This window comes from Notamacropus eugenii, chromosome 1, assembly GCF_028372415.1.
Source record: "Notamacropus eugenii isolate mMacEug1 chromosome 1, mMacEug1.pri_v2, whole genome shotgun sequence".
Classification (NCBI taxonomy): Eukaryota; Metazoa; Chordata; class Mammalia; order Diprotodontia; family Macropodidae; genus Notamacropus; species Notamacropus eugenii.
Window position 1 is genome coordinate 572,447,200 of NC_092872.1, and position 15,069 is coordinate 572,462,268.

The window sequence follows — 15,069 nt, forward strand, 5'->3', positions numbered from 1 at the left end:
TAACCCATGTAATATCCCGTCCATAAGAATGTCATGTAATAGAAAGTGCATTGACCTAGGAGCAGGAAAAGCTAAGGTAAAGGCACATTTCTACCACCAGTTGGAGGTTTGACCAAAGACATGTCATTGTCCTTCTAGGTCTTAGCTTCCTAGTTTAGAAAATAAGGAAGTTTTACATCTTTAAAGTTTCTCTTTAATAAAATGATCTCCTTAATGAAATTTCTAAATGATCTCCAAGCATCTTCTTGCTTTTAAATTTCCAATGTTGATGGTCTTGATCCAAAAATCTAAAACATTCTTTAGCACCCTTTCTTTATCCAGATACTAGCTCCCCAAATCTTTAAGTCATATAAGTTCATAGTTTTAATTTTCTTAACTATAACATCCAGTTGTTATAACTACACTTTTATAGAAATCTGACTTTAAGAAACACATAAAAAATAACTGAATCTAGAGTCAAAACAGAATATCTCCCTCACTTTCCAAATATATATGGAGAAACTGAGGGCCAAAGAACTGATATAATTTCTCCAAGGTCACAGAGAGAATATGTAGTTCTGATGGGATTTAAACCCAAATCATCTGATTCTAAATCTGGCGTTCTTTCCACTGTGCAACAAGAGTAGGCCCTTCTTATTTTATTTATCTCTCTCTTTTTTTTTGCTGCAAATAATGGTAATGCAATGCAATTGAATTCGATCTGATGCAAGTAAACAGTTATTCAGTGCTATATACTATGCTAGGTTCTGGAGATATAAAAGCAAAAATAAAGTAAGATAAAATAAGCAGGTCATGAAGAAGTTTTTGACTGAATGGACTAAACAAGATATTAGGTACTTATTGTTAGATTATTAGATTTCATAAATCTATGGACTAGACCCATGGTTTCACTAATGAACTCCCGGGAATCTACTACTCCAATGCAGCCAAATATTTTCTCTGCTACTTAGAATTATTGGTAATTATTTAAAGCACGAAATTGCTTAAAGCACTGATAATTAAGTGATTTGGCCATGGTCACACAGCACCTATGAAGCAGAGTTAGAACTTGACTCCAGATCATTCTGGTTTCAAGGCCAGTGTCTATCTACAGTGCCATGCATCCTCTCATTTTTACTTCACAGTCAAAATGAAATTGGAAATGGGGAATTACATATATCTGAAGAGAATTTGAGCATGCCTAAGGAAACCACCCTGTGGCTCAAATTCTCACATAAAATAATTAGGCTAATTCAATAAGAATAAAAAGTAAAAGCACTACATGCACACTTGCTCAATGAGAAGATCGAGAATCAGACCCTTCTCTACTGTCTGGCAACACTTGAATCTAATCTGCTGTTCACGAGCTGAGAATGTATGTGAATGTCAAGTTTACACAAAGATTTTAAGTTATTTGAATGATGTGAATCTTCCTTTGTCACATACATGAAAATCAGCCTTATGCTAAAATTAATCATTTATAAAATGATCACCCAAGACACTTCTTTCAGTTCAATAAAATGTTTCTGAATCAAAGTATATGAAATAATTGTCTTCATTAAAAAGTTATTATATAGAATTCAGAATAAATTTTACATGTCTATGTGTCACATATCTACACATATCTTTATTTCTTTACAATTCACCTATTAATAATAAGTGAATGAATGAATTAAACTGACAGTCATAGTGTCTTGACTTTTACAGAGATACATAGACTGCAGATGTCTGAGACAGGATGTGAAACCAAGTGGTCCAGACTGCAACTTTGACTTTCCATCTAACATACAATGTTTCTTCTTTTTGTGAGCTTGGTATCATAAATATTATTGGCATTATCCTATTTTTATAAACAAGGAAAGTGAGTCTAAGGAAGATTAAATGATTTGTTAATAGTCACAGAGCTGGTAATTGAGGATTCTGTGTTCTTAGGTTCAGATCTCCATCCATTATGGAAAACTACCTTATCCTTACATAAAATATACAAATATTTCAATATGTAAATATATTTGTTTAAAATATATCCACTACCACATAACATACTATTAAAGTTACTAAACAGAGGAAGAGCTATAATATGACATAAATATATTATTTTTCAGCTATATAAAATAACTGTTCTTGGAAGCATTACTAAAATAACTACTGAAAGTATTATTTTCTCCCTTATAGATAGAATATCTGAGGCTGTTTTTATTGCATTTTATCGATGCAAGTTGTTTGAAACAAATCAGCAAAGAACCTTGAAGACACACTATTGTTGAAGAAGAAATATTAGGGAAGTATTTTGGGACCTCCTAAACATAATCTATTTACTGTAAAAATGGTGGACAAAGGAAAGTTCTCTTAGTAGTTGAAAGGACAGCTTTAAATTGACAGTGATAGTATGACCATCTAATTTGAAGATTTTCAAGGGTCATGATATTTACCTCAAGAATGGCAGATAGCTAGAATGTTCAGAGTACTTTTGATTACCATTATATTGATCTCAGAAGCCATGTTTGAATTACTTTAACCAAATAAATGAGCCAAATTCCCCTTATGTGAGGCCATTAAAAACATTTTCTTACCTTGATAAAGGCATCCCTTTGTTGAGTATGAGATGTCATCAATTTACTTCCATTTCACAAATACTAACCACCTAATGTGTACAAAATATCTGTCCTCCACAAACAACTATTGCACTTCCAAAAATAGAGTAATTAGAGAATATACTCAACACTCTATCAGTCAAATGCCCATCTCCTGATGATGATGGTCCCAAACCAATTAGGGTGGCTTACTGAGTCTTATAATATTTTGGATAAGGAAAGTAACATGTTGAGTTTCCATATGAATTATAGAAATATAATTCCACATCCAATAGGCTTTGTTTTTAGAGGTCTATTTTGAAAGTGTCCTTCAAATACACAAATCCAGGATCTTAAGTACTTATATTTGCAGCACTCTCAAATGCCATCTATTATGGACAACATTGCCAATAACGTTTTGACACCCTTTCCAACTGATTTGGTTTAAAAGATTTCTTGAGTATCTAATAATTATTAAATGTTTAATGGTATTCCAAGTGAGTATTTGAAGTTTCATGAAATCAGAAAAAAATTGAATATTATATTGATCATTTATTTCACCAATGATTTGATCAGGATATCATCTATGACATCTGCTTCTGCTTTTTTTAAAAAAAATAACATTCTCACGAGCTGAAAGTACAGTGTATATCAGAAACAAAAATTCAACTAAGTTGAAAATGTATTAGTTACAAAATGAAATTGCATTTTTCACATAAGAGCTATTTGTATGTGTATTTCTTCATTTAATAGTCAACTTCTAAGTTTAGATAAATGTTGCCATCATAGGTCAATGTAATAACTCTATTGGCTAATCCAAGTTAATTTGTTGAAATGATTATTCCTCAGTAAAACATTTATAGTATATTCAGTGTAGGTTTTGTCAAATGAGACAGGCTGCTTCATGGATGGCTGAAATCTTTCATCCGACTAGAACAAAGATGTTTGAGGACAAAGCAAGATCTTCCTGCTTTCCTCAGGCACTGATGACATTTGTCCCTCTCTCAGAAATTATTGGTTGATATAAATGGTTTAAAGGAAATCACAAGTGAAATTGAAAAGAAGGCAAGAACAACAAAACCAAATACATTCACACCATGTTCTACATCCAAAGAACATGATCTATAGATAAATGATATTACTGTTTCCACAAAGCTTACATTATATTTTGGTAATGACAAAATTATCAACAACCCAAGAAAAGTAGTTTTTACATTCATCCTTCCTATTTAAAGATTTATTTTTTAAAAGTTTCAAATGTAAAGGAAATATTCCCGACTTAAAAGAAGACACACTAATCAAAATATATTTCCCATATTAAGATCCAATCAGTAGATTAATTTTAATTGAAAAAACTATTTGTATTTTATGCTACCATTTATTCAAGTCAAAAAGCATTTATTAAGTACCTACTGGTCAACTCATTTGATTAAAGCTTGATGTTGAGGTCAAAGTCAAGAGCTTATTTCCTTAAAATCCAATTTCTGTGAAGAATTTTATTTTTTTGGTGAAAGACCAACTTTTGGGAAGAAAATGAAGAAAAAAACAATAATAAATAAACAAGACAGTAATCTGTAGCCATAAGCTACACACGGTTCCTTCTGCTGCTTTTGAAATCCATACCCTTAACTACAAGAGTTATCAGAGTACAGTGTGAATAGCTTAATGCAATCCATCACCACTACTAAACCAAGTAATATAAAGCATATGTCCTACTCAAAGTGAACTGTTGTAAGGGAAATATAAAAAGAGGATTTCATTTATAAGTATACATTGCCATAGCATAACAAGATGAATTCTCAACACTTACTTCAAAGACTTAAAATACTGGGGATGCAAGAAATCAAGAATGTTACTAATAACCTTTTTCTCTCAGCATCTATGACTATTCAAATTGAATCAGTCATTGTTTATTTTTTATTGTCTATGGCAAAAAAGTATATAATTCATTGTTTTCCTTTCAACTACCATATCTCTCCAATGATATCTGCCATTTTCACACTTAAGCATTCTTTAATGTCCATTGCCAATGGAGTCCTAGGGAATGTTCTTCCTATTCCATCCCATTCCAAGAATTCACCTTCATATTAACTGTCATAACTCATTGTCACAATCAATGCATTTCAGCCTATGTTATATTTGTGTGTATGCCACATTTTCCTCATACTAAAATGGAAGCGTGTTTGAAGTCAGGGACTTGGTCTTGTTTGTCTGTATCACCCTCAGTGTCCAGCACAGCATCTTGTTTGTAGGATCCTTGTCCCTTAATTTATTTCCCTTAAAATGAAGTAAAAGGCATCTTGGTTTTACTTTCTTATTATCTACAAATTTTATAGCCAAACTGAAAAAAGTGTACTTGGAAGATGGATTTTAATTTTTCTGTATAGAAACTTTAATGACTATGCACATTGAAGCTATTTTGAAACTATATTTAGTATGTAGTAGCTTAATCTACTACAGTTAATATCTTAAAATTAGAGATTCAGAGTTGGAAGAGGTTTTAAGGGTCATGAGTTCAACCCTTACATATTACAGGTGAAGAAACTAGGGAAGACAGGTTAATAGAGTAATACTGGTAATGTTTGAGGCAAGAATTGGACTTAGGTCTTTGTCATTCTTAATCCAGTATTCTGCTTCTACAATGTGGTAATTTTTTTTAAAGCCACTTGTTAGCATAGTCGTTGCGCTCTGTAGCAATAAATGTATTTTTGCCTTTGTTCATGTCTGTTCATGAACTGTAATCTTCTTAGAATTTACTTTTTATTTTGACCATAAATTAGAGAATAAGAAAAAAATTTCCTCAATAAAATCATGTTATGCATTTGAAAATATTAACAATTATACCTCTGGCAATTATCTTAATAAAATCTTACCCATCTGCTGCATATCAACATGTGTATCATATTTTTCACAATCCTTGGCTTAAGTTGATGGTGTTTGACAGCTGGACAAGGTCTACTTGCTTGATATTCCTTGAGTTTTTTTTTTTAATGAATTGGTTCAGTGATGTGAATTGCTTCACCTGTTCAAGTTTCACAAAGCATTTACTTGAAGAAAGTCTTTCCTTTGATTTTCTTCAAGAATTGAAATCCCAAAACAGGAATTTGTTATGTGTTCTAGAAGCATTGGAAAGCATTCTGGAAAAATTCTAATCTGCAAGGCAATGATGTAAGGGGAAAAAATCCTTCAAAAAGATTTTTTTAAATGGGTGACTGAATACTGCAAGTTATTTTCAAGAAGGGGAAAATGGGGCTTAAAATGAGCCATTATGCAGTCCCTTCTACTTGGTGATCAATTAAGTATATTTAGCAAAAGCAACTGACTCACAGAAGTATTCAGATTTAGCAATTCAGAAATATGTAGGATTCAACTGCTAGCTTAAACTAATTTGAGCTTCAAAATGTAAATTGTATTTTCTATTTTGCTTCCTTATGAGTTGTATTCCTTATTTAAAAGGGATGCTTCACATTTTGCTGGATATCAAGGATATTAAGAGTTGAGTGAATTTCTTTAACTTCTGTGTTTGTGTATGGATGTGCATCTTTGATATACCTTTCCATCTGACATGGAGCCAAGATGTCCAAGTAAAGGCAGAGACTCACCTGGACTCTTTCGCCAAACCGTTCCAAAGTCTTTTAAATAATAACTCCAAACAAATTCTAGAGTGGTAGCACGCAGAAAAAGATGGAGTTAAACGATTTTTCACCCCAAAACAACTTAGAAGGTCATCAGGAGAAGTCTATTGCACTAGTGTGAGAGAGGAATACAGCCCATCTCAGGCCATTCCAGTGTAGACCAGGCCCTAGCTAAACAGGAGAAGGCCTCCAGGCAACTAAATCCACTGCAGCAGTGATGGTTTCCAGACCTCTCAGCCTACAGATAGTAAGATTATTGGACAATGGGACAAAAGGCAATTTACAGGGATCCCTTTGTTGGTACCAGGGTCAGGATTCTATTGCATTGCCTATACTTGGATCTGGGTCACAGTCCTGGGTCAGTTCCAGTATGAGGAGGAGCACTAGCACACCAGAGCTTGTTGCTGCAGGGAAGCAGGGACGCTAGTCACAGTTTCAGGGTTGAAAAGAGTGCTTTTGATCACTCATAAACCAGTGCACAGTACAGGAGAGGAGAAAACATACCTCTCTCTAGATCATACCACCTTAGAAGAGTCGAAAACTTACAGGTCTCCAAATTACCACTGAAAATAGCTGCACAAAAAATCTGAAACTTAGGATAGAGCCCCCTCCACTTGAGAAGCAGAGCCCCACTTTAGCATAGAGTGAAAAGTCAAGAAATAGGCTGGAAAATGATCAAACAACAGAAAAAATATTTGGACGAAAGAAGGTTACTCTGGTGATGAGGAATATCAAAACACACACTATGAGGAAGACAACAAAGCCAAAATTCCTGCATCCAAAGCCTCCAAAAAAAAAAATGAATTGGTCTCAGGCCACAGAAAAGTTCAATAAAATCAAGTAAGAGAGGCAGAGGAAAAATTGGGAAGAGAAAAGAGAATGATGCAAGAAAATCATTAAAAAAGGGAATCAATGGCTTAGTAAAGGAAGTACAAAAAATACTGAAGTAAATAAGACCTTAAAAAACAGAATAAGCCAAATGGTAAAAAAAAAAAAAAAAAAAAAGAACAAAAATCCAGTGAAGAGAAGAATGCCTTGAAAAGCAGAATTGGCCAAATAGAAAAAAAATATACCAAAAAAAAAAAATCACTGAAGAGAAGAACTCCTTAAGAAGTAGAATTGATCAAATGGAAAAGTAGGTACAAAAGCTAGCTAAAGAAAATAATACTTTGAAAGTTAAAATTGGGTAAGTGGAAACTAAGGAAATTATGACACAAAGAAAAACACACAAAATCAGTAGAATAAAAAATAATAGAAGAAAAGGCAAAATATCTGATTGGAAAAACAACTGATCTTGAAAATAGGTCTAGGAGATATAATTTAAGAATTATTGGACTACTCAAAGCCAAGATCAAAAAAGAGCCTAAATATTATCATTAAAAAATTTATCAAGTAAAACTTCTTTGATATTCCAGAACCAGAAGGTAAAATGGAAATTCAAAGAATCCACTGATCACTTCCTGAACAAGATCCCAAAATGAAGACTACCAGAAATATTATAGCCAAATTTCAGAGTTCCCAAGTCAAGTAGAAAATATTGCAAGAAGCCAAAAAGAAAGAATTCAAAAATCATAGAGTCACAGTCAGTATACCACAAAATTTAGCAGCTTGCACATTAAAGGATTAAAGGGATTAGAATATGATATTTTGAAGGGCAAAAGAGCTAAAATTCCAACCAAGAATTACCTACCCAGCAAAATTGCTGGGTAGTTCTTCGGGGAAAAAGTGGACATAAAATGAAATAGAAGGCTTTCAAGTATTCCTAATGAAAAGACAGGAGCTGAATACAAAATTTGACTTTAAAAGACAAAATGCAAAAGAAGCATAAAAAAGTGAACAAGAAAGAGAAATCATAATAGATTTGATAAGGTTAAATTATTTATATTCCTGTATGGGAAAATGATATGCATAACTCCTAAAAACTTTCTCATTATTAAATAAGAAGACGTATACATAGACAGAAAGCAGATGTATGAGTTAAATGTGATAATATGATTATCTAAAATAAATAAATAAAATTAAGGGATGAGAAAGAAGAATGGACTGAGAGAAGGGGAAGGGAGAAGTAGAATGGGATAACTTATCTGACATAAAATATGCCTGAAAGAAGTTTTTACAGTGGAGGGGGAAAGGGGGGAAGCAGGGAGGGAAGGCCATGAACCTTTCTCATTGGAATTGGCTCAAAGAGTGAATAATATACATATTCAATTAGATGTAGATATGTACATTACCATGCAGTAAAGTAGGAGGAGAAAGGAATAGTGGAGAGTGTGTGTGTGTGTGACAGAGCTAAAAGAAGGGAGGGCAGTTTGGGGAAGGTAAAAGTCAGAAACAAAACACTTGAGAATTGACAGGGTAGAAGGAGAGAAGAAATAGTATAAATAAGGGGATAACAGGATGGAGGAGAATACATAGTTCCTAATCACTATTGTGAAAACAAACAAAAAACACTTTCAGTGAATTTCTCTCATTAAGATGTCATTTCTCACACAAATTTATAGAAAGAAGACCCATCCATTAATTTATAAATGATCAAATGATATGAACAGGCAGTTTTCAGACAAAGTAATCAGTCATTTCTAATAAATGAAAAAAGGCTCTAAATCACTATTGATGAGAGAAATGTAAATTAAAACAGCTCCGAGCTACTCTCCCACACCTTTCAGACTGGTTAATACGACAGAAAAGGAAAATGACAAATGTTGGAAAGGATTTGGAAAAATTAAAACATAATATACTAGTAATGAAGTTGTATACTGATTAACCATCCTGGATAGCAATTTGAAACTATGCCCAAAGGATTATGAAAGCATGCATACCCTTTGTCTAAGAAATACCATTACCAGGTCTGTATCCCAGAGACTAAAATCAAATAAATAAACTGGAAAAGCACCTATATGTGCAAAATATTTATGAAGCTTTTTCAGTGGTGGCAATGAATTGGAAATTAAGGGAATGTCCAGCAATTGGGGAATGACTGAACAAATTGTTGTACATGATTATGATGGTGTTAGTATTGTGCTTTAAGAAATGATAAGCAGGATGCTCTCAGAAAAACAAAACAAAACAAAACAAAATAAAACATGGGAAGACTTATGTGAACTGATGCAATGTGAAATGAGTAGAACCATGAGAACATTGTACACAGAAATAGCAACATTATATAATGATCTACTATGAATAACAGCTATTCTCAGCAATACAATGATACAAGACAATTCTGTAGGACTTAAGATGAAGGTGCTGTCAATCTCCAGGGAAAGAACTGGTAGAGTTTGAATGCAGGTCAAAGACACTTTTTCTTTACTTTATTTTTCTTCTTGTAGTTTGTCTTTATTTTCTTTCACAGAATGAGTTACATGGAAATGTGATTTGCATGACTGCACTTCTATAATCTATGTTAAATTGCTTGCATTCTCAGTGGGGGTGAGGGAGGGAGGGAGAGAATTTGGAATTCAAAATTTGAAAAAAAAGCAATGTTAAAATTGGTTTTATGTGTAATTGGGAAATATAAAATATTAAATAAGATTTGATAAAAGGAAATACCTTTTGTGGGCTTGATGTGGCTTAGACTTTGATTTGCTTTGGATGAGCAGGATGTCTGTTCCTATTTGGAGTTCTGAGTTTGCAATGCCTCTGAATTACTGAAACCTTGCCACTACATACAAGCAAGAGACAAATGAGCAACAAACTTCATTTACTAAAACAGACAGTAAACCAACATGGGACAAAAGGGTGTGTGTGTGTGTGTGTGTGTGTGTGTGTGTGTGTGTGTGTGTGTGTGTGTGTGTGTGTGTGTGTGTGTGTGTGTGTGTGTGTGTGTGTGTGTGTGTGTGTGTGTGTGTCCTCCCCTTTGCTCATAACCTCCCCTTCTGCCTTCCACCCCTTGCAAACTGATGACTTACAAATGGGAGGAAGTGAAATATAGAAGGAGCTTGGTGTTTCATGATTTTAACTTTTGAAATAAAATAACACGTTCTCCCTTTCAACACATACGCGCGCGTGCTCAGGCACGCAAGCGCGTGCGCACACAGAAACACACTTCAAAATTAACATAAAAAGACTGCCTAGATGAGTTGCTATGTTTTGCCGATGGGTACAAGACATTCAGAAAGACAGGATTGGAGCTGCTCACAGGAATACTAAGTATTCAGGACGATCACAAATGCAGCCAGCTCAAGGCAAACTGAGCTCCTCAAAGCTCACAAGGCACTTCCCTAGCTGCCCTGGATCGCAGCATTCACGAAAAAAGGCGTCTCGCCTTCGGTCAGGACAGTCCCTGCTTGGCTCTGTTTAGCTCCCCCCTGGATTCACACCGAGAGTGTCAATTCAGTAGACGCCCCCGCAGGGTAGAGTCTAAGCCCAGGAGGACCTTGGTCCTTGCGTAAAGCTGTAGTACAGAAGCAGGTTCCCACAACAGTGAAATCTTTGCCTGGCAAATGCTGGACAGGCGAGAGTAGCTGAGATTATTTCAGACAGAAGCCAGAGCGCAGACCCTGGCACTGGAAACTAGAAGAGGGATGATCAATGCCGATTTTGATCATCCTGCTGGCTAAGTCTCCGCCTGCCATTCTAGCCTTCCGAAGATCGTGACCTCCTACCTAGGTTTGTGTTTCGGATCCTGTTACCCGCACCCCCACCCACAAATATACACATATTCTTGAGAGCACATAGTTTTGTTTTTGTTTTTGTTTTTTTTTCCTCTGTGTCACAGATACAGACCACTGAAATGTCAGGCTCCAGAGTGGGCCTCACTCCAGGTGAGATACAAGAAGAGGGCACCTCACACCCCCACAGCCCCGGCAATAGTATCTAGTCACCAAGAGAGTCCAAGCTCCCTCGAGCAGCCAGCGCCGTCCACCACAAATGCACACACACACACACACACACACACACACACACACACACACACACACACGCAGATTCACACAGTTCTCCTGAATAGAGAAGAATGTGAGAGCAGACACCTGTCCGCGTCTGTATTTCACTCTTCGGATTTTAGCACAGCATACGGGAGACGAGCCCAACGCTGTAGACTTCACTTCAGCCGTGAGACAAGTATGTGCGGGGAGAGAATGGGGGGCGAATGGGAGAGATTCAAATCTCTCTGTCACAGCTTCTCCCCTGGCGCCTGCTCAGCCTGACTGTCCCTCCTCTGGGATTCGGCGTCAGGGTATTCCACTCTTCCCCGACTGCCATGCTCAAGGTACTACTCCCTACGTCAGTTACCGACCCCGCTACCCCCACCAGTGGCCGGGCAGCCCAGCGGGCTAGGGCACTGAATGGTGTCGACAGACACGTGTGTGGATTATTAAACAGCAGCACCAGCACTAAGAGCAAAGGCAGTGGCAGAAGCAGCAAAATGTGCACGCAGTCTCCCCTCAGAAATCTTTACTAATTGCAAGGGAAAGGACTGGTGGAATAGGAGTTCGTTTGGGATGCGAGGAACACTGAGCTGGGAGTGACAGAAGGAGTCAGTGGGTTGAAGCCAGGGCACCAGTAGAGGGGAGTGGGGCGGGAGGGGGTTGGAAGTTTGCAGAGTTGGGTGGCAGGAATTGTCTTCAAAAAAACAAAACAAAAACCCCAAACTGTCGTGTTCCAACTGAACTACTCCCCCACATATTCAAAACACACACACACACACACACACACACACACACACACACACACACACACACACACACACACACACACTCCAAGCAAAACCCTTACAGTTTTCCGCTTATTTTTTTTCATTACTAATTCTCAGCAAGTAAAATGAGATCAGAGGTTGCCTAGTGCCCTGGCATTCCCTATACTCCCCGGCAGTGTCTCAGGAACAGGAGCTGACAGAGATGTATTTAAGACTGAAGAGAGCGAATGGAGTGAGAGCAAAATCTTTCAAGGTTCAATCAGTGTCAGGGTTCTGAGACCTGGGAAGCTCGGGGCTGAGCACTATCTAGGCTGGAGACACACACCTTTTGCGCTTTCTCTGATACTGCGCATCCCCTAAGAAATCACAACGTGTCTTTGGGTGTATGTGGAGGGAGGGGAGAGAGAGAGACAGAGCGAGAGAGAGAGCGAGAGAGAGAGAGAGAGAGAGAGAGAGAGAGAGAGAGAGAGAGAGAGAGAGAGAGAGAGAGAGAGAGAGAGAGAGAATGTAAGTGGGTGAGTGGGGGGGGGGAATATAAGGAGAGGGAGGCGGGACTGGAAAGTAGAGGAATGGGTTGGAGATAAGGGAATTGTCAGGCAGTCCCGCCTTCCCACTGGACGAGAGCGGAGGGCATGAGGAAAAGCAATTCTCAAATCCCTGCATTTCTGATTTGGAGTTTCCTCTGCCCAGATATAGTCTTTTTTTGCCTTGTCAATCACCCCTGAAACTGGAGCAGCAGAGGAACGGATAATGGATGGAAAATAAGATGGAAGAATTCTCTGTGTAAGAGGTTTTTTGTTTTGTTTTGTTTTGTTTTTTAACCCCAAGAATGAGCGAGCAATAGACTTTAACATAATTAAATACAAACGGAAAGGATGAGAACTTCCTCCTCTAAAATGGTTAGAAAAGAATTGGGGTTAGGTGTAGGGGACGAATATTCCACAGGAGTTAAAGTAATACTGAGAAAGCATCAGAAAAAGGTCTAAAATGAGGAAATGGGCCCATCTTTCCATTTCTACCCCCTCCCTCTTCCAAGTTGAGTGCAAGCACACACTCCATCTCTCTCTCAAAGGGTATCACTAAGGAGGGGGAAGTGAATCAAGAGGGACTTTGTTGTCGTTTCCAGCTAATAGACAAGTGCAGGGACTGTTGCCAGCGTCCAAGTTGTAGCTCACTTAGGTATTTTTTTTTTTCCCTAACTCATTTCAAGGAGAAAAAAAAAAAACAAAAAAACAAGTTTTCAATAGCAATAAACTACGAGAAAAAAGAGAGATTCCTTTCTCTTGACAGGAATTAGAATTCTCTCTCTCTCTCTCTCTCTCTCTCTCTCTCTCTCTCTCTCTCTCTCTCTCTCTCTCTTTCTCCCTCCTCCCCCCTATTCTCTCCTCCCTTCCTCCTTCCCTCTCTCATTTCTATATAGATGTATATAAATACATTTATAAATAAGTCCAATTCTCTGTCACTGGAGTGTGAGATAAAACCTTCTTGGGAGCCCCTTTTTTCTTCACGCACTTCACCCTTACCAACTTAGAAGGAGCGAAGTCTGGGTAGAGGAAGCTGGGGGCGACTTTCTGCATAGCTAGCTACACATCGCACCCCCGGTGCGTTGGAGGTGGGAAAGGAGGTAAGGGGAGGGAGGTAGAGAAGCAGCAGCAGTAACAGCAGCAGAGAGAAAACAGAGTGGGGTGGAAAGGATGTGGAAAGCATAGCCCGAATGGAGGGCTCTCTACTGAAAACAATACCTTCGTAAAATATGAACTTGTAAGGTCTGCTGCTTTTGAAGGCGCAATTGGAGGTTCTTTAACTGACTCTGGGCAAGGGTGGGGTGGCAGTGTGAAAGATTGGGAAACTGTTGGGAAACTACCTCCGTGTGTAGCCCGAATCGTTTCAGCGCACATCCCTGAAACATTTGAGCACAGAGACAGCTCAGTTTCTATCCAACTCATGCTTGGCTCAATTCTCTTGGACAACTCATCACCAACAAATTAGAGAAATACATCTAAGCCCAAACACCAGGAGTGAGGTGGGGGGCAGGAGTGTGTGTGTGTGTGTGTGTGTGTGTGTGTGTGTGTGTGTGTGTGTGTGTGTAAGGGAGTCAAGGCAAAAGAAGGCAGGAAGCGAGGAATGGTGAGGTGGAGAGAGGAAGAAAATGAGGCTCCAAGCTCTTTCCTGGTCATTGCATTTAACGAGCATCAGGGACAGGGAGCTATCCAGCGGATACCGCTACTTGTGTACCCTGGCGACCATGAAAGACACTTGCATTTGGGGAGACTCCCCTTGTGGGATTTAACCCCTACCCCAATAACAACAACAAGCTGCTTCTTACCCTTCGCTGCAGTGACTAGCCCAGCGCCCAGAAGCAGCAGGAGCGGCAACAGCATTAGCAACAGCAGCGGCAGAGACTTGGTCTTCCTCCACGTAGTCATGTCTGCAGTTATTCCACACATAGAAACCAATGGCTCTCCTCAAATGTGACCGTCTCCTCCGAGGAACAGTGGGACTAAGACTGCTGCCAAATAATCACCAAAGGGCAAAGCGAGGAGATGAGAGATCCCGGTCCCGAGACCGCCAGTGCATCCAACGCCTCCTGCAGGACTGGGCGCTCGGCTAGCTTTGCTCTCATAGCATCAAGTCCGGAGCCACTGCAGGGCTGAGCTGCTGAGAGCTGAGATGGGAGAGCCTAGGTAGCTGGCACGGTCCAAAGCGGGGAAAGGAAAGAGCAGAGGGAGAGAGAGGGACAGAGGCACTCAGGGGAGGAGGCTGAGAATGGATGGGGGCGGGTGGGGAGGTGGGGAAGGGAGAGGGAAGAGATAGAAAAGGGGGAAAGGCAGATAGAAGAGGCACCAGGAGAAGAGATCCAGTGAGTGTGAGGAGGAGGAGAAGGAGGAGGAGGAGAGAGAGAGAAAGAGAGAGAGAGAGAGAGAGAGAGAGAGAGAGAGAGAGAGAGAGAGAGAGAGAGAGAGAGAGAGAGAGAGAGAGGCAGAAGGGGGGAGGGATGGATCCAGACTAGAGAGAACACGGCAAAGAGCACAGTAGACAGACTGCTAACAGTACAAGGAGCTGCTACTGATGCTGGACTCAACCAACCCTTCCCACAGAAAGGGGAAAGGGAGGGGGGAGTCACAGCAATCCCAAACAAACAGAACTAACCTTAGAAAGAGCCCTTGTGCTCATTGCAACATACTGCTCTCTATTCTACTTAATGGTAGTTAGCTACCACACTTAAGAATCCAGACTTGTTAGTTTCTCCAGA

General features: G+C 38.7%; 1 protein-coding gene across 1 annotated transcript in view; it reads right to left on the bottom strand.

The window, feature by feature from the left end:
- CSMD1 (CUB and Sushi multiple domains 1) overlaps positions 1-14,772 on the bottom strand; it is a 2,598,423-nt gene extending 2,583,651 nt beyond the window's left edge. The window contains exon 1 of the mRNA XM_072634370.1: positions 14,143-14,772. Coding sequence (XP_072490471.1) covers positions 14,143-14,263 — 121 coding nt within the window. The 5' untranslated portion in view covers positions 14,264-14,772. The remainder of the gene's footprint in view (positions 1-14,142) is intronic.
- Positions 14,773-15,069: the final 297 nt, after the last annotated feature.